The sequence below is a fragment of the Micromonas pusilla genome, assembly GCF_000151265.4.
Source record: "Micromonas pusilla CCMP1545 genomic scaffold MICPUCscaffold_5, whole genome shotgun sequence".
NCBI classification, from domain to species: Eukaryota; Viridiplantae; Chlorophyta; class Mamiellophyceae; order Mamiellales; family Mamiellaceae; genus Micromonas; species Micromonas pusilla.
Genome location: NW_003315886.1, coordinates 1445027 through 1472298, shown reverse-complemented (window position 1 = coordinate 1472298; position 27272 = coordinate 1445027). Strand labels below are relative to the sequence as shown.

General features: G+C 68.2%; 11 protein-coding genes across 11 annotated transcripts; 6 read left to right on the top strand and 5 right to left on the bottom strand.

The window, feature by feature from the left end:
* Positions 1–766: 766 nt before the first annotated feature.
* On the top strand, positions 767–7689 carry CPC1 (central pair complex 1; the record flags this gene model as incomplete). Its single annotated transcript, XM_003058994.1, has 4 exons — positions 767–838; positions 1163–1285; positions 1495–4269; positions 4435–7689. The coding sequence occupies 4 exons, from the start codon at positions 767–769 to the stop codon at positions 7687–7689; spliced, it is 6225 nt and encodes a 2074-aa protein (XP_003059040.1).
* Positions 7690–7701: 12 nt separating this feature from the next.
* MICPUCDRAFT_68430 (uncharacterized protein) lies at positions 7702–8575 on the bottom strand (the record flags this gene model as incomplete). Its single annotated transcript, XM_003058620.1, has 1 exon — positions 7702–8575. One exon carries the CDS (start codon positions 8573–8575, stop codon positions 7760–7762), a length of 816 nt encoding a protein of 271 aa, XP_003058666.1. The 3' UTR covers positions 7702–7759.
* An 878-nt stretch (positions 8576–9453) lies between these two features.
* Positions 9454–10882, top strand: MICPUCDRAFT_68429 (uncharacterized protein; the record flags this gene model as incomplete). Its single annotated transcript, XM_003058993.1, has 2 exons — positions 9454–10058; positions 10264–10882. The coding sequence occupies 2 exons, from the start codon at positions 9454–9456 to the stop codon at positions 10811–10813; spliced, it is 1155 nt and encodes a 384-aa protein (XP_003059039.1). The 3' UTR covers positions 10814–10882.
* Positions 10883–10923: 41 nt separating this feature from the next.
* MICPUCDRAFT_58454 (uncharacterized protein) lies at positions 10924–12987 on the bottom strand (the record flags this gene model as incomplete). The annotated part of the gene is made up of 2 exons (XM_003058619.1): positions 10924–12475; positions 12677–12987. The coding sequence occupies 2 exons, from the start codon at positions 12985–12987 to the stop codon at positions 10924–10926; spliced, it is 1863 nt and encodes a 620-aa protein (XP_003058665.1).
* A 1363-nt stretch (positions 12988–14350) lies between these two features.
* Positions 14351–16742, top strand: MICPUCDRAFT_68428 (uncharacterized protein; the record flags this gene model as incomplete). Its single annotated transcript, XM_003058992.1, has 2 exons — positions 14351–15869; positions 16002–16742. The coding sequence occupies 2 exons, from the start codon at positions 14351–14353 to the stop codon at positions 16712–16714; spliced, it is 2232 nt and encodes a 743-aa protein (XP_003059038.1). The 3' UTR covers positions 16715–16742.
* A 112-nt stretch (positions 16743–16854) lies between these two features.
* MICPUCDRAFT_44364 (uncharacterized protein) lies at positions 16855–18107 on the bottom strand (the record flags this gene model as incomplete). The annotated part of the gene is made up of 3 exons (XM_003058618.1): positions 16855–17074; positions 17508–17637; positions 17804–18107. 3 exons carry the CDS (start codon positions 18105–18107, stop codon positions 16855–16857), a joined length of 654 nt encoding a protein of 217 aa, XP_003058664.1.
* Positions 18108–18449: 342 nt separating this feature from the next.
* Positions 18450–21645, top strand: MICPUCDRAFT_58451 (uncharacterized protein; the record flags this gene model as incomplete). The annotated part of the gene is made up of 4 exons (XM_003058991.1): positions 18450–18512; positions 18655–18999; positions 19211–20638; positions 20788–21645. 4 exons carry the CDS (start codon positions 18450–18452, stop codon positions 21643–21645), a joined length of 2694 nt encoding a protein of 897 aa, XP_003059037.1.
* Positions 21646–21790: 145 nt separating this feature from the next.
* Positions 21791–23888, bottom strand: MICPUCDRAFT_17033 (ATP-binding cassette superfamily; the record flags this gene model as incomplete). Its single annotated transcript, XM_003058617.1, has 3 exons — positions 21791–22828; positions 22901–22930; positions 23115–23888. 3 exons carry the CDS (start codon positions 23886–23888, stop codon positions 21791–21793), a joined length of 1842 nt encoding a protein of 613 aa, XP_003058663.1.
* A 198-nt stretch (positions 23889–24086) lies between these two features.
* Positions 24087–24773, top strand: MICPUCDRAFT_58449 (uncharacterized protein; the record flags this gene model as incomplete). The annotated part of the gene is made up of 1 exon (XM_003058990.1): positions 24087–24773. One exon carries the CDS (start codon positions 24087–24089, stop codon positions 24771–24773), a length of 687 nt encoding a protein of 228 aa, XP_003059036.1.
* Positions 24774–24990: 217 nt separating this feature from the next.
* MICPUCDRAFT_58448 (uncharacterized protein) lies at positions 24991–25857 on the top strand (the record flags this gene model as incomplete). The annotated part of the gene is made up of 3 exons (XM_003058989.1): positions 24991–25112; positions 25318–25512; positions 25683–25857. 3 exons carry the CDS (start codon positions 24991–24993, stop codon positions 25855–25857), a joined length of 492 nt encoding a protein of 163 aa, XP_003059035.1.
* A 167-nt stretch (positions 25858–26024) lies between these two features.
* On the bottom strand, positions 26025–27079 carry MICPUCDRAFT_58447 (uncharacterized protein; the record flags this gene model as incomplete). Its single annotated transcript, XM_003058616.1, has 2 exons — positions 26025–26294; positions 26378–27079. 2 exons carry the CDS (start codon positions 27077–27079, stop codon positions 26025–26027), a joined length of 972 nt encoding a protein of 323 aa, XP_003058662.1.
* Positions 27080–27272: the final 193 nt, after the last annotated feature.

Sequence of the window (27272 nt, the reverse complement as noted above, 5' to 3'; positions counted from 1 at the left end):
GGAGTGAGATGGGGGTGAGATGGAGTGGATGGACGCGCGGGTTCGTCGGTCGACGCCGGGGAGGACGAGGCGGGAGGGGCGCGAGGGGCGCGCGATGCGCGACGCGCGATCGCCGCGGGGGGTCGCGGGGTCGCCGCGTCGAGGGTAGGGGTCGCGTGATTGTCCTGAAAGGGGAACGGAGCGAGCGCGCGAGCGACGCGGACGCACTTCTTCATCTCCGGCGGCGTCGGCGGGCGCTCCGTCACCGCGAACGCAGCCTTGGTTCCCTCGAGGTCGAGGACGCTCGTCTTGCCCGCCTGCGCGTCGGAAGGAAGGCGTCAAGGTGGGAAGGGGAGGCGCGCGTCGACGGGGATCGGAGGAGGAGGATGGATCGGGGGGCGAGCGCGAATTATTTAATTCTCGCCCGCGAGAGCGACGACGACGAACCGACGAACGCGTCGCGGGGGACGACGCGAGACGCACCGCGATGATGTGCGGCATCGTGTCCCCGAAGCGCGACGACGACGCCGTCGCGGTCATCGCGGGCGCGTGGAGTGACGCGTCCATGGCGCGGAGCGGCAATGACGGACCGGCGCGCGCGTCGTCGTCGTTCGTTCAGCGCGCGAGACTGGGGCAGCGAGCGGAACGGGCTCATCAACGGATCCGCGCCGCGACCGCGCGCCCAAAAAAGGACTCTGCAGACTGATGAAAGGGTCGCCCGTCGTCACAGGGCAGCGAGCGCGCGCGCGGACGGCGGTCGCGTGCAGCGCGCGCGTCGGACCGCACGATGGCGGAGCTCCTCAGGAGATGGCTCCACGAGGACGTCGGCGTGCGACGGCCGCTGGATTCGCTCGAGAAGGTGCGCGCGGACGCGTCGATGCCCTCCCTCCCCACTCGTGCGAGCGATAATTTCGGGAGCGAGCGACGACGACGGTGAAAGCGGATCTTTCCGCCCCTCCCCGTCGTCGGCGTCGCCCTCGCTTCGCCCCGGGTCGCGGTCGCGCACTCGCGCGCGACGCGGCCCATCTCGCGGCGACACCGTCTTCGGACGGCGACGCGACGTCGCGTCGCCCCGCGCGTCGTCCGTCGTTCGTCCTCCCGTCGCGTCGTCCCTTCCTCCCCCGACACCGCGCTGACCCGATGATCGATCGCGCCGCTCCCTCCTCCCCCCCCCGCCGCGCAGTCGTTCGCGTCCGGATTCCTCTTCGGCGAGGTCATGGCGCGGTGCAACCTCCAGCCGGACTTCGGGAAGTTCGTGGACAAGAACACCCCGGACGCGCGGATCAACAACTTCACGCGCCTCCAGGTGCGCGCCCGCCCTCCCGTCGCGTCCCCCGCGGGCGCCGAACGGACGCCTCGCGCGCTCCGTCCGTCCGTCCGTCGTCTCTCGTCGACCGTCCCCGAACCTCCTCTCGTCCCTCGCGTCCGAACGCCAAAGAACCCTAAACCATGAACCCTAAACCCCCAATCCGATCCCACCCTCATCGCGCCCCCCCCCACCCTCGTCGCGCGCAGCCTACGCTCGGGAAGCTCGGCGTGCACCTCGACACGAAGACGGTCACGGCCGTCGTCCGAGAAGAGAAGGGCGTCGCCGCGGGGCTCGTCTACGCGATGAAGAGCGCGCTGTCCTCCACGCTGCGCGACGTCACGCTCGCGAAGACGACGTCCACGCTCGCGCGGACGACGACCGTGCACACGCGGCCGACGACGCACATCGCGAACGCGGTCCGAGGGAAGACGCACATTCCGGAGGCGTTTGGGGAGATGGAGACGCGGCTGTTCGAGCGGAAATTCAGAGAGGAGACGACGCCGCCGAACGAGGTGTTCGTGAACGCGCACCTCGCGAAGTTCACCGCGGAGGGGCTCAGGCAGGAGAACTCGAACCTGAACAAGACGCTGCGGTCGCGCGTTGACAGGATGGACACGCTCGCGAAGCAGCGGAGTCTCGTTCTGAACGAGTTTAACACCGCGCGAGAGCGAAAGGCGATGGCGACGGCGAGCGAACATGCGCGTCACGCCGGCGTCATGGAAGAACGCCGCGCGGTGGAGCGGAGAGAGCTCGAGATCGAGGAGGCCGTCGCGGAGAAGGACCGACTGCGCAGAGTCGCGATGAACTTGGACGCGAAAGCGGAGGCGTTGACCGGCATCGACGCGTTCGAAGCCAACCTCGTGAAGCTCGGCGCCGACGCGGACAACGCGCCGGCGCTGGATTTCTCCAAGGGCGCGAAAGCCCCGAAGCCGACCACCGGGCTCGACCCGCTCGCGACGCTCTCTTCGCTTCAAAAGTCGCTGCCGCGGCCGCACGTGCTCGAGCGCGAGGGCGACGCGTACGTGAGCAAGGTCAAGGCGCGCGCCGCGGAGGAGCTCGCGAGCCGTAAGGAGAGAGAGCGACGGAGGCACAAGCTATTGGAACGCGAGAGAAAACAAATCGCCGACGCGGAGGAACGCCGACGCCGCGACGACGTGTTCGAGACGCTCGCCGCGCGGAGCCGCCAGGAGACGCGCGTCGCGGAGAGACTGAAGGCGATCGAGCTCGAGAGGGAGACGATGCGGGATCACAGAGCGGTGCGGGATAAGCAGTACGAGGACCAGAGGGAGGCGGACCTCGCGGCGGCGTTGCGGCTGGAGAGCAAACTGTCGGCGCTGAGGCGGTCGGAGTATCGCGCGATCGCGGAGCAGCGCGCGGCGGATATCGAGGCCGCGCGTCTTCGGCGCGAGGAAGAGCGCGTCGCGGACGTGACGTCGCACTGCGAGCACCTCGCGTACGCGATCGCGTCGCTGGCGGCGCGATGCGCGGAGTACCGAGAAGCCACGGACGCGACGGTGCCGAGGAAAGAATACCGCGAGTGGAGCGGGCTCATCGTGAAGGACCTGCCGCTGCCGTTCCAGCTCCCGGAGACGGAGGAGACGGTGGCGGAGGATCCGATACACGTCACCGCGTTCGACGAGGCGACGTGCGCGGATTACGTCCGCGGGATCGAGGACTGGGCGCCGCCGCGGCCGCCGGAGAAGGAGGAGGAGGAGGACGGCGACGGCGAGGAGAAGGCGGAGGGCGACGGCGAAGCGGCGCCAGAGCCCGAACCCGAACCCGAACCCGAACCCGAACCCGAGCCCGAACCTCCCGTCGCCGCCGCGGAGGACGCCGAGCCCGTCGACGGCGAACCGGGCGCGGCCGCCGCCGCCGCGCGGCCGCCGACGCCCGAGCCGGAGACACCGTGGGTCGACCCCTACCTCGAGCCCGAGCCTCTCTTTGGCGAAATCGCCCCGAACGTCCCGCTCGGGTCCGCGGTGCTCGATCTCAACGTCCTGACGCTCCCGCCGATCCCGCCGCCGCCGATGCTCCCGGAGCTCGGGTTCACCGTGCGATGCGCGATCACGGGGATGCCGTTCAGCGGCAAGACGACGCTCGCGGGGGCGCTCAACGAGGCGCACGGGCTCGTCGTGATCGACCCGGGGGCGTCGCTCATCGACGCGAAAGCGAAGGCGAAGGAGTGGGCGGCGTTGGAGGAGGCGAGACTCGCGCGCGTGGAGGCGGCGACGCCGAAGGAGGCGCCGGAATCATCTCAGGAGGGAGAGGGCGAAGAAGCGGGCGAAGAAGCGGGCGAAGAAGCGGGCGGCGAAGACGCGCCCGCCGCCGCCGCGGACGGCGAAGAGGAAGAGACGCCGGAGCTCGACCCCGCGGACCTCGAACCGGTCCCGCGCGCGCTCATCGTCGAGATGGGCGAGAAGGCGATCGACGCGGAGCTCGCCGGCGAGCCCGTGGACGCGGTGACGATGGCGACGATCATCGCGATCGCCGTCGACGCGCTCGCGCCGCCGCTGCCGCCGCGACCGACGCCGCCCGCCGACGCCGCCGACGACGCGCCTCTCCCCGACGACGCGGACGACGACGCGAAAGCCCAAGCCGCCGCGAAAGCCGCGGAGGAGGAGGAAGCGAACGCGGCGTACGAGGAAGCGCTCAAGGCTTCGATCGACGCGCGCCCCGTCGGGTTCGTCATCGACGGCTTCCCGAACACGATCGACGAGGCGAAAGCGCTCGAGCGCGCGCTGACGGGGTTGGACGAGGCGCGCGGCGACTTGATTCGCGCGCGCGTCTCGGACATCGCGCGTCCGACGCTCCGAGAGCTCGCCGCGAAAGCGGAGCCGCTTTACGTCAGCGGCCTCGACGCGATCATCGCGCTGGACCTCCCGTCCGTGGACTACAGCACGAAGCGCGCGGAAGGGCGCCGGATCGACCCCGAGAGCGGCCGCGTGTTCCACCTCGACTACGACCCGCCGCCGACGAACGAGGTGCGTTCTGTTATCACACTGGTTCCCATACGACCGCGTCGGCGTGGTGAACGCGATTCCTCAAGGACTTTACCCGGCGCATCTCTCCACCCACCCCCCGCTTTCAATCCCCGCCCGCGATGCCTTTCAACTCCAACTGACGCCTTTCAACTCCACGACCCTCAGCCCGGGTTGATCGCGCGGCTCGAGGACCAAGTCCCGCCGGACGTCGCGCGCGTCGTGGACCGGCTCGGGGCGTGGGAGGTGGCGAGGGACGCGAGGGAAGCGTGGCACCACGGCGGCGAAGGCGGCGGCGGCGGCGGCGCGGGGGGGCGCTTCGTCGGCCTCCGCGCGGGCGTGGACGCGACTTTGGGGAAGATTGAAGTCGCGGAAGCCGCGGGCGCCGTGGTGGCGGACGTGAAGCGTAAAAAGGAAGCCGCCGCGGGGGTCGCGGCGGCGGCGGAGGCGGCGGCGCGCGCGGCCGCCGCCGCGCAGGCTGCGCTCGCACGGGTCGTCGCCGCGAGGGAGACGGTCTCCAACGCCGCGAGAGAGCTCCTGACCCTGAGAAAGGCGGAGGTGGAAGCAAAGGAGCTCCTGGCCGCCGCCGGCGACGGCGACGGCGACGGCGACGCGGCGGCGGCGGCGGCGGCGGATGGCGACGACGCCGGCGAGACGACGAAAGAGAAGCTCACCGCCGCGGCGCTGCTCGCGGAGAACGCCTCCGAGGCGATCGCCGCGGAGCTCGTCAAAGCGAAAGACGCCGCGACGCTCGCGATCGAGCACGCAGCCGCCGCGGAGGCGGCCGCCGCGGAGGCGGCGGCGGCGGTGCTCGACGCCGAGTCGAAGGTTGGCGACGCGGAGGGCCTCGTCGCCGCGCGCGAGACGGCGACCGCGGCGCTCGAGAGGGCGCTCGAGGCGGGCGAGGCGGCGAGCGGCGCGCTCGCGGAGACGAAGACCGCGGCGGAGGCGATCGAGGCGACGGTGAAGAAGGCGGAGAGAGCCGCGGACCCGAACGCGGACCCGAACGCTGACGCCGAAGCGGGGGAGGGCGAGGAGGGCGCCGAGGGCGCGGCGGCGGAGGGCGACGACGCCGCCGACGCCGCCGACGCTGCCGCCGCGGACGCGGACGCGGACGCGAAAGAGGGCGAGGACGCTCCGAAGGACGACGCGAAGGAGGCTCCTTCGTCGTCTGAGGAGCTCGTCGAGATCCCCCCGCCGCTCGCGGACGTCATCTACTCCTCCTGGAACGTCGTCGAGGCGGACTACCTCGAAGGGTTGCGGCGATGCTTCGCGCGCCTCCGCGAAGAGCGATCGCTCGGCGTCGCGCACTTCTCCGACGTCAAGGCGACCTTCTCCGAGTTTTTGAAGCGCCCGGACGCGAAGATGCCCACCGTGCACGCGTTCCAAGAGGCGTTCAACGATTTCGACTTGGACCACCGGAGAGACCCGCGCGCCAAGGGCGAGCTGTTGCTTCGAGCCGAGGAACTCCGCGACGAACTCTGGGACGTGTGCGACGCGAAACTGCGCGAGGCGGTGGCGGAACGTCGGAAGATCGTGAACGACACCTGGGTCCCCGACCACGCGGCGATCGCGGGGAATCACTACCTCGAACTCGCGCAGCTCGAGCTGGACAGGTTCGAGGGCACGAGGGCGGTGCTCGCGGATTACTACGCCGCGCGTCGCGGGGAGGAGTTGGAGGAGGAGACGCCGGGCGCGGGCGACGCGGCGGCGACGGCGACGGCGCCGGCGCTCTTTGTGTCAGCCCCTGTCGTTCTCTCCGAGGGCGGCGCGGCGGAGGAGGGGGGCGAGGACGCCGCCGCCGCTTCCGCTTCCGCTTCAGGGGCCGGCGGCGCCGCGCCCGCGGAGTTCCCGCCGCTCGATTTCACGCTCGAAGGCGACGACGCGCCGCCGCCGGAGCTGTCGTTTCTTTGTCCGCTCGCGGAATTCGTCGACCCGCCGCCGCCGCCGCTCGCGGAGGGCGAGGAGCCGCCTCAAACGCCCGCCGAGGGCGACGACGCCGGCCCCGGGTCGTTCCAGCCCCTCGCCGCGCTCGCGGCCGCGCTCGCGGCCGCGCTGAACTACGTCGCGTCCACGGACCCGGCGGCTATCGCGGCGGCGGCGGAGGCGGCGGGCGATGCGCCCGCGGCGCCTGAGCCCGAGCTGGATGAAAACGGAGACCCGATCCCGCCGCCGCCGCCGAAGCTCTCGATCGCGGAGGTGGAGCGCGCGATGGCGCGCGAGCGCGCCGTCTTCGCGACCCGAATCGAGCGCATCTCGCAGCGAGCGCTGGCGCACGCGACGGAACTGAGAGAGATCGCGTCCAACGCGCACGAGCGGCTCGAGGAGCGTCTGAGAGCGCGGTACCGCGCCGAGTGCGGCGCCGTCGCCGCGCTCGTCGACGAGGTCAACGTCGCCGTCGACGAAGAGCGCGAGCTTCACAACGACCTCGTCCTCGACGACGTCGACTTCATCGTGTTCGAGGAGGAGCGCGCCCTACCTCCGCCGCCGCCGCAGCCGAAACGTCCGGCGACGGAGAAGCTCCTCCCGCCGGGGTTGTACAGAGCGTCGCAGCTCGCGCGGCTGGCGGCGGCGTTGGCGGCGGCGGCGCCGACGGGACTCGTCTCCGCGCCCGAGTGCGCGGTGCTCATCGCCAAATGCGCGTGCGCGGACGACGGCGACGGCGCGCCGACGGCGTTCACGATCGCGCCGGCGTCGATGCTCGCCGCCGTGGCGAATTTGTTCGCGTTCCGCGGCAGCGTTTACGTCGAGTGGCGCGCGTTGATCGTCTCGCTTCTCTACGCGGCGTATCCGGCGGCGACGGAGGCGGACGCCGGGACGCTCGCATCCGCCGCGGCGCAGCTCGCCGCCCCCGCGAAGGCTGGGAAGGAGGCGTTCGCGAAGGCGCGGAAGCTGTGGTTCCTCCCCGGGGGTAACGCACAAGAGGTGGACGTTTCTTCCATCATCATGCGCGCGCTCGCCGACGCGTTCGCCGTCCCCGGCGCCGTCGACGCCGAGACGGGCGAGTCCGCGCCGGCGACGGTGGACGTCGACGCGCTCGCTATGCACCTCTGCGCGTCCAAGACGCACGCGGAGGGCGTCGCGAAGGCGATGGAGGTGGCGCGGCGGCTGGAGATCGCGATGGATCGCGGAGAGAAGGACTTTCCCGAAGGGAGGGAGAGGGAGCGCGCGGTGGCGCTCGGGGAGCTGAGCGCGGTGGCCGCCGCCGCCGCGATGGGGCCGATGTCGGATAAGGCGATCGATCTGCTTCTCTCGCGGGACCTGGAGGGGAAGCAGGTGGACCTGCCCGCGATCGACGCGGCGTGCAAGCGGTCGGGTGGTGATGAAACCGTCGGCGTTGAGGCGTTATTGCGCGATGAGGCGACCGCGAAGTGGTACGGAAGGTACCTCGTGAGAGACGCGTACGAAGTCGTCAAGGTGTGATGATCACGCGACGCAACGCAAGGTGGTTGAAATGTTTTAACGACGACGACGACGACGACGACGACGCTTTCTATCCCCTCCCGCTTCGCGCGCGTCCTCCTCCCCCGGCGTCTTCCACGACGCGCTCTAACGTCTTCTTCGGTATTCGCTTCCGCAACGGCTCGTACAGCCACGCCTTGAATTTGCACTGCGTCTTGTCGTCGTCGAGCCACGCTTCCGTCATCAGAGTGTCTTCTACGAATTCGTACAGATGGGGCACGTGCGGCGGTATCACCGCACGGTCCCCCGCGGCGAGCTCGCGGACGACCTCCTCGCCCGCGCGCGCGTCCGGGATCGTCGTCAACCGCGCCCTGCCGGCGACGACGACGTTCAACTGCGCGCACACGTGAATATCGCCGCTTCGCAGGTGCCCCGCGCGCGTGAAGACGAGGTTGACGAAAAGCGATCGCTTCCTCCTCCGCCCGCCCACGAGCGTCGTTGTTCCCATCGCGTTCGCGTTCGACGCGCCGCCGCCGCCGCCGCCGCGACGATCGCCGTCGTCGTCCAACGGGAACTCGCGCCGCTCGTACGCCCCTCGCGCGTCCTCGAACCGGAACTCCCCGCCCTCCCCCGGCCCCGGCGCGGCCTCCGTCACGCTCGCGAGGTCGTAGACTCTCGGATCGCCGAGCGTCGTGGGAAGCCAGCTGTCTGGGAGGTACACGATGGAGACGCGCTTCGAGACGCGACCGAGCGCGAACGCGACGAGGAGAAGGAAGAGATGCGCGAAGACGCGACGAAATGGCGCGCGGTGCGTCGCGGTGACACCGGGGACGTGCGGGGGGGCCCGAGCGCGCATCATCATTGTGTCGGAAAAGACACTCCAGTCAGATCTCATCAACACCGTCATCAGTCGCCCCCACGCAGCCTCCCGTCAAAGGGAGACGCGCGGATGGCGCCGCTCGCCGCGGCCGCGCGTCGGGCGTGGCCGCGAGGCGACGACTGCGACGGACGCGGCGGCGGCGTCTTCACCGCGGGGACGCGTCGTCGAGGTCGCCGAGGTCGCCGCGGGGCGTTTCGCGACGACGACGACGACGCGGAAGCGCGGTGGCGATGGGACGCCGACGGCGACGACGACGACGACGAGGAGGAGGAGGAGGAGGAGGAGACGACGCGCGCGCGAAGAGAGTTCGCCGCGGGCGGCCCCGCGACCGCGACCGCGAGCACCCCCGACGGCGCGCACGTCCTCTCGGCGCTGTACCAGCCCCCGCCGTCGTCGCCGTCGTCCGCGCGAAGAGATCATCTCGACGCGCGACGCGACGCGTTCCTGTCCTCCCCCGTGATGGACGCCCTCGCGCGCGCGCGCGACGACGCGGAGCACGCGGAGCACGCGGACGCCGCCGCCGCCGACGCCGCGTTCGCCCGCGTCCTCTCCCCCGACGGCGAGCACGGCGGCGTCGTGATGGAGACGCGGCATCGCGTCGGACGCGACGCCGCTCATTCCGCCTCCGCGCCGTGCGACTTCTCCGTATCGTCGCAAACCATCTCGAACCTCGGCGGCGGCGTCGACGACGTGAGCGTCGCGGGGACGTACGTCGCGCGGAGTTCGCGGGAGGACCCGATGTCGCTGACGTTGACGAGCGTCCTACACGTCAGCTCGATGGGCGACCGGGAGATCGAAGCGGAGGTGAAGTACGCGTGGCCGCTGGAGGGACCCGCCGCGACGACGACGACGACGAACTCGAACTCGAACTCGAACTCGAACTCGAAGCCGACGCCGCCGCCGCGATGGTGGGATCAGTGGATCCCGCGCGTGTCCTCCTTGAGCGTCGCGAACGTCTGGAACCTGGCGGCGAACGACGGCGACGCCGCCGTCGCGGCGAGGACGACGAGGAAGACGACGGACTGCGCCGTCGTCGGCGAGCTCGGCGGCCGCGCGCGCGGCGGCGTCCCGATTTCCTTTCGCGCCAAGGCGCGTTCTATACACTGGTCCCCATACGACCGCGTCGGCGTGGTGAACGCCGTTTCTTAAGGACTTCGCCCGGCGTTTCTCTCCGCCTAGGGTCCCTCGCTTTCAATCCCCGCCCTCGGCGCCTTTCAACTCCACCTGACGCCTTTGACCTCCACCCCGACATCGCTTCGTATGGAACGGCCCTCAAGCTCTCCGCCGACCGCGACGCGAACGGGCGGCCGCTCAGAAGATTCCTAACGTTCGAGAACAGAGCGACCGACGCGCTTTCGGACGGGCGCGGGGTGGCGCACGTCCGGCACCGCCTGACGACGGACTTCGTGCGCGATAATCGTTTGCGGTCTTTCCTCAGCGCGCCGTTCTTTTCGTTCGGCGAGGTGGAGGTGGTCGCGGAGTCGACGGTGCCGCAGGATTTGCTCTGGAGGCGCGTTCATATTTACACTGGTCCCCATACGACCGCGTTGGCGTGGTGAACGCCGATCCTTAAGGACTTTCTCTCCCGGCGGCGCGCGTCTCTCTCCGCCCGCGAGCCCCTCGCTTTGAATCCCGACGCGCCTCGACGCCTCACGACGCCGTCTGACGCCTTTCGACGCCGCCCCGACCGCCGTCGCTTCAACGGAACGCGTCAGGATGACGCGCGCGTGGAGAGATCGAAACGACGCGCGGGTCGACGTTCTTCCCACCGCGTCCGCGCCACGACGGCGTTGGAGCGGCGGCGAGCCGAAGACGTGCGTGGGGATATCGTTCAGCAGCGAGAGGGGGCGGAGCGTCGGGATCGGCGGCGACGTCGACGTCGGGGACCCGTCGCGGCGGCGGCGGTACGTCGTGGATGCGAAAATTTCAGGCGCGCGCGCTGAACGAGGTCGGGGCTTCGCGGGCCCTCAGGGCGCGTTCGCGCGACTGACGCGGCGCGGCGCGGGGGTGTCGTGGGCGTTGACGTGCGGCGGCGACGCGGACCTCGGCGTCGAGTGGGGTCTGGACGTGAAGCGGCGGTGGAGGAGGAAAGACGGCGACGGCGACGGCGACGGCGGCGGCGACGGCGACGGCGGCGGCGACGGCGACGGAGACGGCGGCGGCGGAAAAGAAAAGGAAACGCCGTTCGTTTCGATCTCGCTGCGGACGTCCTCGCGCGGCGGGCTCGAGAAAACGAAAGTGTACGTCCAACGCGGCGTCGAGTGACGCGCGCTTCACGTGTACCTTCGTAGGTAGAACTACTAGAATGAATAGGCAACTTATGGTACACGTACAGTACACTTCCGTACGACGAACGAACGGTACGATTCGCTCGCTCAGTTCGCCTTGTTGTCCACCAACGGCGGCATCGGCGACGGCGTCGTCGGCGTCATCGTTCGCTCCGTCTCCACCTCCACGATCCTGTCGTACAGAACCAACGTGTCCTTGAACAGCTTCGAGTTCTTCCCACACGTGATCTCCAAGATCTCCTGGGCTTTGTGCAGCGTCTCTTTCGCGGCGAAGTAATCGCCGGCCTCCGCGGCGACGCCCGCGAGCGTGACGAGATCCAATCCCACCCTCGGATGATACGCGGTCCCGAACGCAGCCTCTCTCCCTAAAATCAGGCTCGCGCCCAACCCTCTCGCGTACGGCCAATCCCCTTCCAGCATCGCGGCGTTGAACGCGATGTGCAGCGCCCTGACGCGCGCGCTGACGGTCGGCGAAGGGCCGTACCTCGTCGCGAGCTCCTCGGGGTCGACGTCTTTCAACTCGAAACTCATCGAGGGGCCGTATTCGCCTTCGCCCATGTCGTCCATCGCGACCGCGAGGACGTGCACAGCCTGGTGCGCTTTCTCTTTCTCTCTGTCCAGATCCTTCTCGTACATCGCCTCTTCGATGATCTCCAGCGCTCTCTCGTACACCGCGGTGTTCGGGCGGTTCAACTTGCCGCCGCGGCATCCGGTCATCGGCTTCCCCTCGCCGCAACGCGCGCACAAACACTTGAACCCGTATCGCGTCGTGAGGATCTTCTGGCGCGCGGCTATCGGATCCGACGCGTCCACGTACGCGTGCGTCAGCTCCTCCCCCGCGGCGACGTGCTTCACGACTCGAAACTCCTGCGCCCAGACCCCGCCGCCTCCGATCATCCAGTCGACGTTCGCGTTTCGATCCGCCGCGTGGAGATCCGCGGCGCTGTCCTCCCTGGGTCTTCCGCCGCCGTTATGGTCATTACGGAGCCGGTACGATATCACGGCGTTCGGCGCGCACGAGTGGTTGAGCAGCGCGCCGAGCGGGTAGCACCCGCTCGCGACGGGCGCGAGCAGAGAGTCCGTCACCGCGAAGTTATTTCTTCGCCCAGTCGCCACCGCGTCCGCGATCGTCTTAGCATCCGCGCCCGGCGGGTGCAGCTCCAGCGCGGTGATCGCCTCGACCATCTCCTCGATCGTCCCGGGCTTCTCCGCGGCCGCCTTCGCCTGCTTCTTCGCCCACCGCTCGCGGTACGCGATGTCGTCGAACGCCGTCGGCGTCTCCTGGTTCTTGAACTTCCACCGGTCGCTCACCGGGATCTCTTTCGGCTCCGTCGTCGCGTCGTACTCGGCCGGCGCGTCGTCGCCGATCGTCCATCGCGTCATCGACTCGACGTCGGACGCGAGCGATTCGAGCGGTTCGAGCCCGGCGTCGGAGGAGGGAGGGCGGACGAGGCCGGGAGAGGGGCCGCGGCGAGGCGGCGATTCGGCGTCGGCGTCGGCGTCGGCGTCGGCGTCGGCGCGCGAGCGCGATGATTTTTTCGCGGCGTCGTGCGCGGCCCAGAGGACGCGCGAGACGAGCACAGCCTCGGACGCGACGGCCGTCGGCAGCTTCTCGAGCTCCTTCGCCTTCTCGCACTCCCTGCGCGAGATTCGTGTCGTGTCGTTCGGAGGATTTGGGACGGCGCGTCAGCGACGCGTCGCGTCGTTCGCGAGGGCATCACGCGCGGACGCGCGACGCGACGCGAGGAGGCGCGAGGAGGAGGAACGGAATGGTGCGACGCGACGCGAGACGACGGATAAATAGCGCGGGAACGAACGTCCGGCGTCGTCCGGCGCGCACCTCGAATGCCCCGCCACCCACGCGGCAGCCTGGCACGCGCGGTCGCAGAACAGCGCGCGGTCGCACGCGCCGCATCGCCGCACGATCGGCGGGCGCTCGAAGCACGCGCCGCATCGCTGCCGCGTGAGCTCCTGGAACGGCGCGCACGCGAGCGGCAGCGACGACAGCGCGAGCGTCCCAGGGGTCAGCGATCTCGTCGCGACGAGGCAGCGCCCGCGGCCCTCGCGCGTTACGACCTCGACGCCGAACCTCGCGAGGCGCGCGTTGAGCTCCATCGTCGCGTCTCTGTCCGCGGGAGTGGTGTCCGCCATCGCGCGCGCGGAGATGCGTTATCAGGGGGGTGAAGCGGCGTCGTTCGTTCACCGAGCGCGCGCGCGCGAGTTTGAAGCGTAAAGCGAGCGATAACCAGTCCCGAAGAGTCGCGACCCTTCAGATCTCTGACCACACGTGTCCGGAGGACAGCGCGCGGCGAGGCTCGGACGAAACCAGGGACGGTAGGTTGAAAATCGCGTTTCCAGGCTCAAATCGCCAATTTCAAACATCATCCGCGCGCGCTCATCGGACGACTCGAAATTTCGAAGCGTGACGAGACTCGTCGGGCCGCGGCCCAGCCAGTCGTCGCTCGCGCGCCGGGGCGGTGGCGATGTCGGCGCCGAGCGAGGAGCCCCCGGAGATCGGGGCTCCTCCCCCCGCGCGCGCGCGGGGGGGGCAGCGGCACGAGCGTCGGAGCAGGTGCGCGCGTCGTCGTCGTCCGCGTCGTCGCGCGTCCGATCTCGCGTCGGGACGCGCGAATGAACGAATGAATTACGGCACCGAGCGCGTGGAATCAATCCTCCCTCCTCCTCCGCGTCGCCGATTCCCTCACCGCCCCATCCCTCGAAACTCCCTCCCTCCCTCCCTCCCTCCGCCGCGTCCCATCACCGCAGCGCCGACTTGGATCCGTTCGGGGTCCCGACGACCGACGAACCCCGCGTCGCGTCGAGCGCGAGCGCGAGCGCGGACGCCACGCTGGGCGCGGTCGAGCACGCGTGGCGATGGTTTAACGACGACGCGACCGACGACGACGCCGTCGCCGTCGAACCGCCGCGCCGTCGCTCGCGATCCGTCTCGATCTTGAGCGCGACGTCGTCGTACTTCGACGGCGACCGCGGCGACGCGGCGACGCCGCCGCCGCCGCGCGGGGACCACGACCCGCCGACGTCCGTCGTGATGACGACGACGACGACGACGACGACGACGGCGGCGGCGCCCGTCGCGCCGAGCGATCTGCATCACGTCGCGAGCCGTCGCGCGCGCGATCCGGACGCGGCGGCGGGGCTCGAAGGCGGCGGCGGCGGCGGCTTCCCCTTCCCGGGAGGATCGCCCGGACGCCGCGCGCGCCGCGTGGTGCCAGGGATCGCGCGACGGACGCGCGCGCCGCGGTCGACGAGCGACGAGGAGGAGGAGGAGGCGGACGCGGTGGACGCGGTGGACGCGGACGCCGAGGCGGTTTCGGCGGCGCCGGGGAACGAACCGCCTTCAACAGCGCCGCCCGCGCCGCCTTCAACAGCGCCGCCTTCAACAGCGCCGCCCGTCGCCGACGACGCGAAGAAGGCGGCGATACGGCTCAAAACGAGAGGGTGGTGGGAGGCTGAGCGCGCGCTCGTCCGCGTCGTGAACCTGCTGATCAAAGAGATGAAACCGTTGGGGATGGAGGGCGTGGCGACGTTTGATCCGATCGCGGGCATCATGCTGTGGCGCGAGCAAAGGAAAGCCGCGGCCGCGCGGCGCCGAGCGCGCGCGGAGCTGTACCCGAACGAGGACCCGCCGCCGACGCCGGACTTGAAGCCGCTGATTTTGGGGATGAAGCACAGCGTAGCCGTCTACGGCGCGCTCGCGGTGATCATGCAGAAGGGATTCGTGGGGGGACTGAAACACGAGGTCATGTCCGGGTTTAAGAGCGCGGGGGACGACGTCACCGCGGCCGCGGCGAGAAGCGCGGGGATCGACCCCGCGGACATCGTGAGCGCGAACTGGAGCACGCTCACGTTTTCGCCCGCGTCGTACGTCGCCATCGACCGCGGCGCGAAGACGGTCGTCGTCGCGATTCGCGGCACCGCGCAGCTCGAAGATTTACTCACCGACGCGTGTTGCACGTCCGTGCCGTTCTGCGGCGGGTGGGCGCACGCGGGCGTCGTCGCGAGCGCGTGGCAGGTGGTGCAGACGCAGATCGCGCCCGCCGCGAGGGCGATGGCGAACAACCCGACGTTCGAGCTGCTGCTGACGGGGCACAGCATGGGCGCGGGCGTCGCCGCGTGCATCGCGATGCTTCTGCGTCTCGGCGACGCCGACGTCCTCGCCGCCGCGAGCGAGGGGATACGAAAAGCCGTGGACGAGGACGGCGCGAGCGAGGAGGGCGCGGCCGCGGCGACGCGAAACGTCACGCGCGCCATCTGCCACTGCTTCGCCGCGCCGAGCACGTGTTCGCTCGATCTGTCGAACGCCGCGCGCGAGTACGTCACCGCGGTGGTCGCGGGTAAGGACGTCATCCCACGCTTGTGCTACGGCAGCGTGCGGCGGCTGTTACGGCGGTTAAACAGCGCCGCGCCGTCGCAGCCGATGATGCGCGCGATCAGTAACGCGTTGGGGGGGCGGGATAAGGGGGGATCGCAAGGGATCGGTCGACGCGGCGGGGGCGGGGACGGAGACGGAGACGAGTCGCCGCTCTACGTCGCGGAGGAGGACGCGAGAGCGTACGAAGAGGACGAGGCGGAGATTACCGGACGGATGAGCGCGCTGCACGACTTCCACGCGCCGACGGCGTCGGATAAGCCGAAGATCCCCGAGCCGGAGCCGCGCGACGCGGATGAATCGGAATCGGATCTTGCCCCGGACGAGACGGACCGATCGGCTTCAAACGCGCCGCCGCCGAAACCGCCCGACGGCGACGGCGCGGCGGCGGCGGCGACGCTCGCGAAGGCGCAGCCGCGCGCGCCGTCGGAGCGCGAGCGCGAAGAGAAGCGCAAGCAGAGAGCGCGGCAAGTCGCCGCGGTCAAAGCGGCGACGTCCGCGACGGCGGCGTCGGGGCTGGACCGCTGCCAGGCGCACTGGGACGACCTCGAGGGCGTCACCGGGCTCGAGCTCAGAGACCACGGCGCGGGCGACTTCCTCGTCCAACCGGGGCGCGTCATCCACCTGCGTCACCTCAGCTCGGGTGCGTTCTGTTCTGTACACACGAATTTATTTCATTTCGCCCGTCCATCGGTTTCAACAAACGACACGTGATCGATCGCGTCTCCTTTCGACTGACCGACGAACTCTTTTCGCACGGAACGGCTCTCATCAGACGACGGCCCCACCGCGGAGGAGCGGCATCCCACGGCGTTCACGGAGATCCCGCTCTCGACGCGGATGATGACGGACCACATCCCCATGGTGTACATGTCCGCGATGAACGCCGTCGTCGCGGCGGCGGAGAGAGAGAAAGTCGCGTCCGAACGCTGGGAGGATCTCTTCGCGGAGGAGGTCAGGGTGTACGGCCCGGGAGGGTACGACGTCTACGCCGACGCGGTGGCCATGTTATCGGAGGCGGACGCGAAGCGGTTGGGGAGGAGGGGCGAGTTCGACGTGGGGGGCGGAGATGGGAGCGACGGCGAGAGGACGGGCGGCGGCGGCGGACTCGGCGCGATGTGGGCGCAGGTGAGACGAGCTGTCGGGATGAGCGCCGGGTCGACGAGCTCGTCGTCGTCTTCGTTGAAGTCTTCCCCGCCGAAGCCCCCGGCGGCGGCGGCGGCGGCGGAAGATAAAACGTCGATCGACGCGCCCACCGAGGAAACCCCGCCGGCGGCGCCGAGGGCGCGGAGTAAGAAGGAGGAGCACGCGAAGGCGATGTCGGCGACGCCGCCGGCGACGCCGGCGACGCCGGCGGAGACCGCGCCGGGTCGCGGCGCGTGGAATTTAGGGCGGATGTTCGGCGGGCTCTTCAGAGGCGGCAAGGGCGAGAGTCCGAGTCCGAGTCCGAGTCCGGAGGCTGCTGAGGGCGGCGAGGTGGACGCGTAGAAGAAGAAACAGAAACTAAACGTAGAAGAATCGAACGTCTCGTTCGTCGTCGTATCAACGTCGATCGAAGCGCGCGCGAAAAAAAAAAAAAGTCGCCGAACAAAAGTCGCCAAAGTCGCCTTCGCCTTCGCGCCGCTCGCTCACGCGTCGATCTCCTCCTGCTTCGGCTCGTCCATCGGGATCTCCCCGGCGTCCACGATCGTGACTTCTTGCTTCGGCGGCGTCCCGTCCAGTGCTTCGATCGCCTTCACGACGTCCATCCCGTTCGTGACTTTGCCGAACACGACGTGTCGGCCGTCGAGCCACGAGGTTTTCACCGTGCAGATGAAAAACTGCGAGCCGTTCGTGTCGGGGCCAGCGCTGTCGCGTTCGGTGGGGTGCGTCGGGGGTGGCATCGTTCGAAGAGCGTCAGTGTTAGGGTTAGGGTTAGGGTTAGACTTTGATGCGTGCGTGCGGGTGAGGGGACGAGGAGATGAAGCGTCGAGTCGTCTCAGGTGTTTCAAAGCGATTGCACAGGCGGGTCCTCCGAAGCGTCGAAACGCGCGAGGGACCCTGAATGCATTGAACATCTGTTTCACCGTTGACCATTGTCCTCCGTTCAGGACCTTGGAACGCGGTCGAGCATCATCGACGACTCGACTCGACTTCCCTTCCCTTCCCTCTCTCGCGCGGGTTGGGTCGGGTTGGACGGACGGACGGACGGACGGACGACGCGGGTCGAGGAGTGGCGACGGGGCGGAAGACGAGGGAACGACGCGAAACGGAAGCGAAACTCCGCGAAACGAAGACGCACTTTGCCATGGAGAGCGTGCCCGGTCCCGTGTGCTTGAGCTTGAAGTTTTCGTCCGGGAACGTCTCGCCGTAGATGCTCTTCCCGCCGGTGCCGTCGCCGTTCGTGAAGTCGCCGCCTTGGATCATGAAGTCTGCGAGGAGGAGGAGGAGGAGGAGGAAGAGCAGGGAGGCCGCGGACGACGATCAGAAGATGTCATCACCACGACGATCGGCGTTCGTTCGATTTGTCGATCGGTCGATCGAGCCGCGAAGACGACGACGACGACGACGACGACGACGACGCGCGCGCGCGCGCACCTTTGATGACGCGATGGAACGAGGACCCTTTGAACCCGAATCCTTTCTCCCCCGTCGCGAGCGCGCGGAAGTTCTCCGCCGTCTTCGGCGTCGTCTTCCCGTACAGCCCCATCTCGATCCGACCCGCGGGCTCGCCCGCGATGGCGACGTCGAAGAACACCGTGTGCGTGATCTTCGGTCCCTTCTTCTTCTTCTTCGCGTCCGCGCCGTTCACGCCGAGAAGGAGGAGAGCGACGAGAAGCGCGACGAAGACGCGCGCGCGGCCGGATGATGGGCGGGAGAACGTCGAGAGAAGCATCGCCATCGCGTTCGTCGGTCGTCGCGGTGCGGTCGAAGATTGACGACGACGAACGATGATGATGGATGAGTGCGACAGCTCCTCGACGCGGCCGCGCGCTTCCGTTCTGCGAGCCGGAACGGGCCAAATTTGAAAGGGTCCGATAGACCATCGGACCCTATCGGACCCTATCAAACCAGGCCCTTTCCGACTATTTTTTTTACCCCCACGCGCGATCTCCGTGTGACCCATAACCTGGCCGTTTGACCCACTTTTTTTGAACGGTGGTGTGTGTTCGTTGACCACACACGAGCGGCGCGTCGGTCAGACCGTGAACGCAACGCGCGACGCACACGCGTCGCAAGCACCATGGCACGTCCGCACTTAGCGGGGAGCAAGCTCCGCTTCACCGTCGCGCACGTCTCCGGCGAGGTACGCGCGCGGACGCGTCCCGCCGTCCGTCCGAGACGACGGACGATTTCAAATTATTTATTTCTTCTTCCTTCTCGTCTTTCTGCTCGGGGCGCCCACTCATCGTCCCGTCCTTCCCTCTCCCCCGTCTTCCTCTCCACAGGACGAGGACTACCCCGCGCGCGAGCTCCACTTCCACACCCCGCAGACGCGCGGATGGCAGTGCGCGCGCTTCTCCAAGTTCCCCCAGGAGCTCGTCCTGCGCCTGGACCACCCCGCGCGCATCCATCAGATTCAGATCCTCTCGCACGAGTATAAGATCGCCACAAAAGTGGAGCTCTACACCGGCCTCCTCCCACCGGGGGAGAGCTCCCTGGACCGCGCGGTGATGCGCCGCCTCGGGCACCTGTCCTTCGACTCGAACCTATCCAGCGGGCATCAAGCCCGCGAGCTCAAGTCGGTGCACGTGAACGTCGACGCCGCGGTGCTGCGCCTCGTCATTCACAAGGTGCGTTCTATCTCACACCGGTCCCCGTACGACCGCGTCGGCGTGGTGAACGCCGATCCTTAAGGACTTTACTTCCCGGCGTGTCTCTGCGCCCATCACCCCTCGCTGCTTTCAATCCCGACGCACACACCTCGACGCCTTTCAACTCCGCTTCTGACGCCTTTCAACTCCACCCCGAAATCATCGCTCGTACGGAACGTGCCGCCTACAGTGCCACGTGAACAAGCTCAACATCTACAACCAGGTCGGCGTGGTCGCGCTGAACGTCATCGGCGAGCCGATAACCCCGGACGGCGGCGGCGCCGGGTACATGGCGCAGCAGGCGGACCCGCACGGGCGGCCGCGGCACGCCGGCCTCGCGGACGTCGCGCTGGACTTGGACGTGGACCCGGTGACGGCGATGAAGATCCGCGAGATCTACGCGCTCAAAGAAGCCGCGGTGGCTCGCGAGGATTACGACGAGGCGAAGCGACTGAAGGACGGCATCAACCGCCTGAAAGCCGTCGGCGCGAAGGTTGCGCAGCTGGAAGCGAAGAAGTCCAGCGCGATCGAGGCGGAGGACTACGACGCGGCGAAGCTCATCAAGGTTGAGATCGATAAGCTTCGCGAAGCCGGAGGCGTCACCGCGCTGGGAGAGAGCGTCGGCGTGCGGGGATCGTACCGCGAACGCGAGAATGAGCCGGCCGATCAGATCTTCAACCGCGCGCTCGACGCGCACGGCGCGAACCCGATGTCCCCGCCGAAGCAGCCGCAGCAGCCCGCGCCGGTGATGGAATTCACCGACCACGGCCCGGACGCCGCCGCGGACGCGTACGAAGACGACGACCGGTACGAAGACCCGACGCAGACGAGCGCGCCGATGCCGGATCCGGGTCCCCCGGGGCCGCCGCAGAACGACTACTACGACGCCGGGGGTCTGTCCCCCGCGCAGCTGAAGCAGCTCAGGGCGACGGCGGGCCCGGACGACGTCCCCCCCGCGGCGTCGAACACCTACGGCGGGCGCGACTACGACGAACGACCGGCGGTGAGCAAAGCGGCGGCGGCGCAGATGCAAGGCGACGGCGGGCTTCCGACGCCGACGCGGTTCCGGGATAACGACCCGTCCGCGCTCGGGGCGAACAACGACGAGGTCCCCGCGCTCGCGACGGGGCGCGGTGGGAACCAGTTCAGCGAGGACGAGATGATGGGCGGAGGAGGAGGAGGAGGAGGCGGCGGCAACGCGGACGCGCCGCCCAAGCCGCCGGGGTTCGGCGGCGGCGACGACCTTCCCGCGCCGGATCCGATCCCGCCGTCGATGGAGGGCGACGCGCGGCCGATCGTGGAGGCGTTCGGGGAGTACTGCGCGATGTGCCTGTACAGCAAGAACTGGATGCACCGCGAAGCCGCGCTCGCGGACATGGAGAAGAAGGTTTCGAGCGGCGACGTCAAGGGAGACCAGAGGGAGATTTTCCGCGTCTTGTGCCAACATTTCGGGCGGCTGTTCAAAGACAAAGTCGCGAACGTGTTCGCGGCGACGTGCAAGCTGCTCACCTCCGCGACGCGGAAGATGGGCCCGAGCTTAGGCCCGAGGGAGGTTCACAGCGAAGTCTCGCCGCTCGTCGTGCTCCTCCTCGAGAGACTCGGGGACGCGCACGTCAAGGTGAGACTGCTCCCCGTACGACCCCGTTCGCGTGGTGAACGCCGTTCCTTGAGGACTTTTCCCGTCGTCACTCTTCACCCGCGCTTCCCTTTCAACGTACGTTTGACCGGTAAGACGTTCGACTGACCCACGCGTTCACCCACGTCAAGGTGAGAGACGCGGCGCACGCTTCCGTGATGGACCTCGCCGGGAGCGAGATGTCGCTCGTCGCGAAGCCGCTGACGAAGCCTGTAAGGTCGCAGAGCGTGTGGAGGGTCGTCCTCGGGAGGCTCACGATCATGCACGCGCTGATCCCGCGGCACGGCCTCGCGAAGGATTCGAACCAAGGCTTATCGCTCGAGTCGGTGATGGAGTTCACGGCGAAGGCGTTTGAGAGCCCCAACGGGGACGTGCGGTCCGCGGCGGTGAAGGTCACGCTGGAGTGCTGCGCGATCGCGGGACGCGCCGTGGAGAAGTTCCTCCCGAGGAACTTGAAACCGGCGATCCGGGAGATCATCGACGAAGGGCTCGGCGGCGCCGCGCCCGCGCCGGCGGCGGCGGCGAAGAAACCGGCGGCGGCGGCGAGGAAACCGGCGCCGCCGCCCAAGGCGACGACGCCCACGCGCCCCGCGCCCGCGGCTTCGCACGGCGCGCCGAACGCGCGCGAGCTCAAGGCTGAGATCGCCGCGCGCGAGAAGGAGGTTGGCAAGACGCACCCGGACGTCGCCGTCGCGCTCACGGACCTCGCGGCGTTGCACAGCGAGGAGGAGCGATTCGCGGAGGCGCAGCCGTTGTACGAACGAGCGCTGAGGATCCAAGAGAAGGCGCTCGGGAAGGACCACCAGGACACGGTGCAGACGTTGACGGACCTCGCGATCTGCCACCTCGACCAGGGGCACAACGGCGTCGGGCGGCCTCTGCTGGAGCGCGCGCTGGTGCTGCAGCAGAAGGCGCTGGGACCGAATCACGCGGACGTCACGGCGATTCGTGACGTGTTGCAATCCTTGGACGCGGACGAGGGCATGTGACGCGACGCGACGGTCGGACGGACGGAGGAGGACTGGAGGGCGATGCGAATGCGATGCGCGTTTGGAGGAGAGGAAGACGGTGCCACGGTGGACGCGTGTACATATGATAATAAGAGACAAATCGCTAACTTAATCATACTGTATATTAACGCTTGCTGTGGTTGATGTGCTTGAGCGCTAAAAACGCGAGGACGAAAAACGCGCAAAAGAAGAGCAATAGATACCCGACGTACCCCCACTTGTTCACGTCGTCGAGCTCGTACGTCTCGAGCAGCGTCTCCCCGCCGGCGAACAACACCGGGTCGTTCCCGTCCCACTGATTGATCATCAGCGCCCCCCACGCGTACTTCATGAGGTCGACGTACGAGTACCACTTCCAGTACGACGGCGTGTCCTCGGGCGTGATCAAAAACCCCGCGAAAAAGAGGAGCGTGACGACGTAGGTTGGGAGGATGGCGTTCGCGGCTTCCATGTTCGGCGCCGCCGCCGCGACGAGGTACGCGAGGACGATGCCGTTCCCGAGCGTGATGTAATACGTCAGCCAGAACAGCCAGAACGACCCGGCGAGGTCGACGGCGAAGAAGACGACGACCGCGATACAAAGTGTCACGAAGACGAGGAGGAGCATCTCGTCGCAAATTTTCGCGACGACGTACGTCAGCGGGTTGTACAGACCGTCCGCGCGCTCGCGCATGTACAGCGACCTCTCCAACACTATCTGCGGGATGTACGCCGCGGCGCCGAACGCGGGGAGCGTGCTCCACATGAACAGCGCGGAGGATATGTTGATCACGTTGTCCGCGCCGAAGTCGTTGCCTCTGCCGAGGTAGAGCGTCGTGATGATGAACGAGAGGAAGATTTTGTCTCCGAGCCGCGGGCCGAGGTACTCCGGGTCTCGGTAGTTTTTCCTCGTTCGGTATTTCAGCATGACGTAAAACGCCCACCACCCCGGCGTTACCGTGGACGATGTCGTGTTCAGCTTCGTGTCCGCGAGGCTTTGCGTCGTGACGCCGTCCGCGAGGCTCTCCTCGCTGCCGCGCCGCCGCCGGCGCGTCTTCTCGGCGGCGACGGCGGCGCGCGTGGACGCGTCGCACGCCTTCTTCAGCGACGACGTCTCGTACACGTCCGCGAACGCGACGGCGTCGCCTCGGCGGTCCGCCTCCGTGAAGACGTCGATGAGCCACTCGATGTCGCTGTGCCCGGAGTCTTTCTCTTTCGGGGTCACGCCCGGCAGCGACGTCGCGGCGTATTGCACCAACCCTTTCCCCGTCGGTCCAAAGTACACCTGCGACGGACGGCGGTGGTGAGTACGCGTACACGTGATAAATAACGCGTCGTATCGGTCATTTTTATCATCATGTCACGAGTCGCGAGGAGTGGGCGGAGAGATACGCCGGGAAAAGTCCTCAAGGAACGGCGTTCACCACGCGAACGGGGTCGTATGGGGACCAGTGTGAATCAGAACGTACCTGTCTGCCGCCGCAGAGGATCATCGCGTTGTCGAAGAGCGAAAACGCGTACGCCGTCGGCGAGTGAATCGTCGCGAGTATCGTGACTTCGTCCGTCACCAGCGACTTCACCACGGACATGACCTCGTTCGCGGTGAAGCTGTCCAACCCGCTCGTGGGTTCGTCCAGGAATAAGACGGAAGGGTCCGTGATGAGCGCGATCGCGATGTTCGTTCGCTTCGCCTGGCCGCCGGATATCCCCTTGACCATCTGGCTCCCGACGACGACGTCGCGCGCGTCCCATAGACCGAGGTCGCGTAACAGCTTGTCCACGGCCGTTTCTTTGGATGCTAACGGCTCGTTCATCGGGCGTTTCAGTTCCGCGGTGTAGCAGAGCATCTCTCGCACGGTCAAAGCCGCGATGAGCGTGTCGAACTGCTCCACGTACCCCGTGTGCCGTCGAAGGAATTTTACCGACGGCGCCTTCCCTCCGAAGAGCACCTCCCCGGTCGTCTCCCCGACGGTCTTCCGCCCCGCGAGGACGTCCAGGAACGTCGTCTTCCCGCTCCCGGACGGGCCCAACAACGCGGTCATCTCCCCGGGGTTGAATAAACCGTTGACGTCAGACAGGAGCCTCGCCTTGACGCCCTTGTCCTTGAACGACGCGACGTCGTAGGTCAAATCTTTCGCGACGACGACGACTCCAGCCCGGGACGACGCGTGCGCTTTCGCGTCCGCGGCGTCGCGCGCGTGGACGATGACCTCGGTGTGGTCCACCCCATCGGGGGACGGCATCGCGGCGGGTGAAGGCGCGAGGCGCGTCGAAGCGCGGTCTCGAGTGCGCGGCGGCCGGAAGGGATCTCGCGCGTTAGCGTTATTTAGGGGCGTTTGTTTCGGACTTTCTGTTCGGGAGACGACGGAGCACTCAGCTGAGCCTGGCGGTGGCTCGCAAATGTCATCAGTTGGCCCCGCGCGCGCGCCGGGAGGTACGTCATGATCCGCGCCGCGAGCTCGCGATGCCGCCGCGCGCTCGCGCGCGAGGCGACGCGTCCGTGGACGACGACGACGACGACGGCGACGACGGCGACGACGACGACCGCGGCGGCGGACGCGCGGGCGTCCGCGCGACGATCGATCGCGAGCGGATCTCGCGCGTCGTCGTCTCGTGCCGACTTCTCGTCCTCATCCTCCTCATCCTCATCCTCATCCTCCTCCTCCTCCTCCTCATCCTCCTCCTCATCCTCCTCCTCCTCCTCCTCATCCTCCTCCTCCGCGCCGCCGCTGGACGACCGCGCGGCGTTCAAGTACTGCCTCGACCTCGTCCGCGCGCACGACTACGAAAACTACCTCTGCACGCTCGCGCTCCCGACGCGCGCGAGGCACGTCGCGCTCGCGCTTCGCGCCTTCAACGTCGAGACCGCGAACGCGCTCGGCGCCGCCTCGGAGCCGCACCTCGCGTCGATGCGCCTGCAGTTCTGGCGCGACGCCCTCCCCGCGATCCACGCGGGGGACGCGAGCAAACACCGGCACCCGGTCGCGGTCGCGCTGTCGCGCGTCCTCCCCGCGGGCGGCGCGCGCGCGAAGCGATGGCTGAATTCGATCGTCGACGCGCGAATGAAGGTGCGTTCTATACACTGGTTCCCATACGACCGCGTTCGCGTGGTGAACGCCGTTCCTTAAGGACTTTTGCATTCGTCTCTCTCCGCCCACACCTCGCTTTCAATCCCCGCCATCGACGCCTTTCAACTCCGCTTCTGACGCCTTTCAACTCCACCCCGACGTTCGCTCGTATGGAACGACCCTCGAGGACGCGGCGTCCGACGGCGCGCCCCCACTCGGGATCGCGTACCTGGAAGCGTACGCGCACGACACGAACGGCAGCTTGTTGTACGCCATCATGGACCTCGCGGGGGGCGTTCGCGACGCGGAGACGGACCACGCGTGCGCGCACTTGGGGAAGGCGATCGGCGTCGCGAATTTACTGCGCGGGACGCACGCGCACTCGAAGCAGAGACGGAGGTGCGTTCTATACACTGGTCCCCATACGACCCCGTTCGCGTGGTGAACGCCGATCCTTAAGGACTTTTGCCCGGCGTGTCTCTCCGCCCACCCCTCGCTTTCAATCCCCGCCCTCGACGCCTTTCAACTCCATCTGACGCCTTTCAACTCCATCTGACGCCTTTCAACTCCACCCCGACGTTCGCTTGTATGGAACGACCCGGAGTTACATCCCGGTCGACCTCTGCGCGAAGCACGGCGTCAGCACCGAGGACGTGTACCGCGGGAACAGCACGGAGGCGCTGAGGAACGCGGTGCACGAGGTGGCGTCCGCGGCGATGGCGCATCTGAACACCGCGCGAGGGATGCGCGAGCGGATCGCGGCGAAGTGTTCGAGGCGCGTTCTTTCTATCTCACGCCGGTCCCCATACGACCGCGTTCGCGCGGTGAACGCCGATCCTTAAGGACTTTCTTTCCCGGCGCGCGTTTCTCTCCGCCCAGGGTCCATCGCTTTCAATCCCGACACACCGCGACGCCTTTCAACTCCGCTTCTGACGCCTTTGAACGCCACCCCGACGTTCGCTCGTATAGGGAAGACGCGGCGACGGCGGCGGCGGTGTTGCTTCCCGCGGTGGGCACGGGGGCGTATCTGGACGCGCTGGAGAAGAGGGACTTCGACGTGTTCGACCCTGGGTTGATACGAGGGACGATGCCGCTCGTGACGCAGGCGAGGATAGGCTGGAACGCGTACAGGGGGACGTACTGACGACGGACGGGCGCGGGAAACTTCGTTTGGTGTTCGTTCCGTTTGGTATTCGCTCGGCGAAAATTCGGTCCCCGCGTCGTCGTCCTCCTCCTCCTCCTCCTCCTCCTCCTCCTCCTCCTCCTCCTCCTCCTCTTCCTTCGCTCCTTCTCTCTCGTCTCTCGCCGTCTTCAGTGCCGCTCCCTGGAGCACACGAAGTAGTTCACCGCCCTCGGCCTCAGCCCCGGGTTCTGCTCCAGGAACTTCTTAAAGTCCCAACGCTTCCTCTCAAACGCCGCGGGCTCTTCGACGCCGCGCCCATCCGCGCGAACCTCCGCGTCGTCCGTCTGCTCGAACAACACGAACACGTACCGATGATGCCCGCTCGGCGGCGACGGGCCGTTGTACGGCACGAGCAACCCGGGGACGCGCGACAGGTCCTCCTCGTGCGCGTCCTCGCCCTGATGAGTGTCGAGGGTCGAGGGTCGAAGGCGTCGAAACCGAGCGTCGAAACCGAGGGTCGACGGGCGGAGAGAAGAGTGACGCGCGCGGGAGGGGAAAGAAAGAAAGTCCTCGACGGGAACCGGCGCGCGCGCGGACGCGCCTCGCCCGGGGCCGTGGCCGCCGCGCTCGTGTCGCCATCGCAGTCTTTCCACAGCGCGTGGAGCCACGGCCCCGCCGCGCCCGGAAGGTGTCGGCGCCCCGCCGTCCTCGGCGCGGGCGCGTCCGGGTCGACCATGACGACGACGTGCGGCCGCGGCCGCGGCCGCGGCCTTCTCTCTTCGCCGTCGACCGCCGCGTCGAGGTCGCGCCAGGACACCACGGGCGCGGCCTGGAGGAACGCGTCGTGACGCGACGAGAACCGCTCGCCCGGGGCTATCGGACGCGGCGTATTCCCCTCGCGCTCGCCCAGCGTTCGCTTCTCGTAGACGACGCGCAGGGTGGGGAGGCCGCGCGGGATGCCCAGCGTCTCGAGGTAGATCTCCGCGTCGTCCATGACGTCGTCTTCGTCGTCTTCGCGCGTCGTCGTCGTCGTCGTCGTCGTCGCGGTCGTCGCTTCTCTCGGCGCGCGCTTCTCTTCCGCCTCCGGCCGTCGATACGGTGTACCGCGCCACGGCTCGCCTCCGTACGTGTGGCGCCACCACTCGCGGTCCGCGCGCGCTTGTCGGTTCTTGATGAACGCCCACCCGACTAACTTGCAGAGCTGGACGCTGTTGGGGTTGATGACGCCGCCGGGGTCGGCCATGGACCGTCGCGGCGTGGAGGACTGGGGGGGCGGGGGAGAGGGGGGGGGGGGGGGTCGTGGCCTGTCGGGCTGTGTTTCTCACTGGAACGCGCTTTTCGCGCCAATCCGGTCTCAGAGAAAAGGAGAGAGAAAACGACCGGCATCGCGCTCCCGCTCTGTCTCTTTGTGACGCGCTCGCGACACACACAGCGAC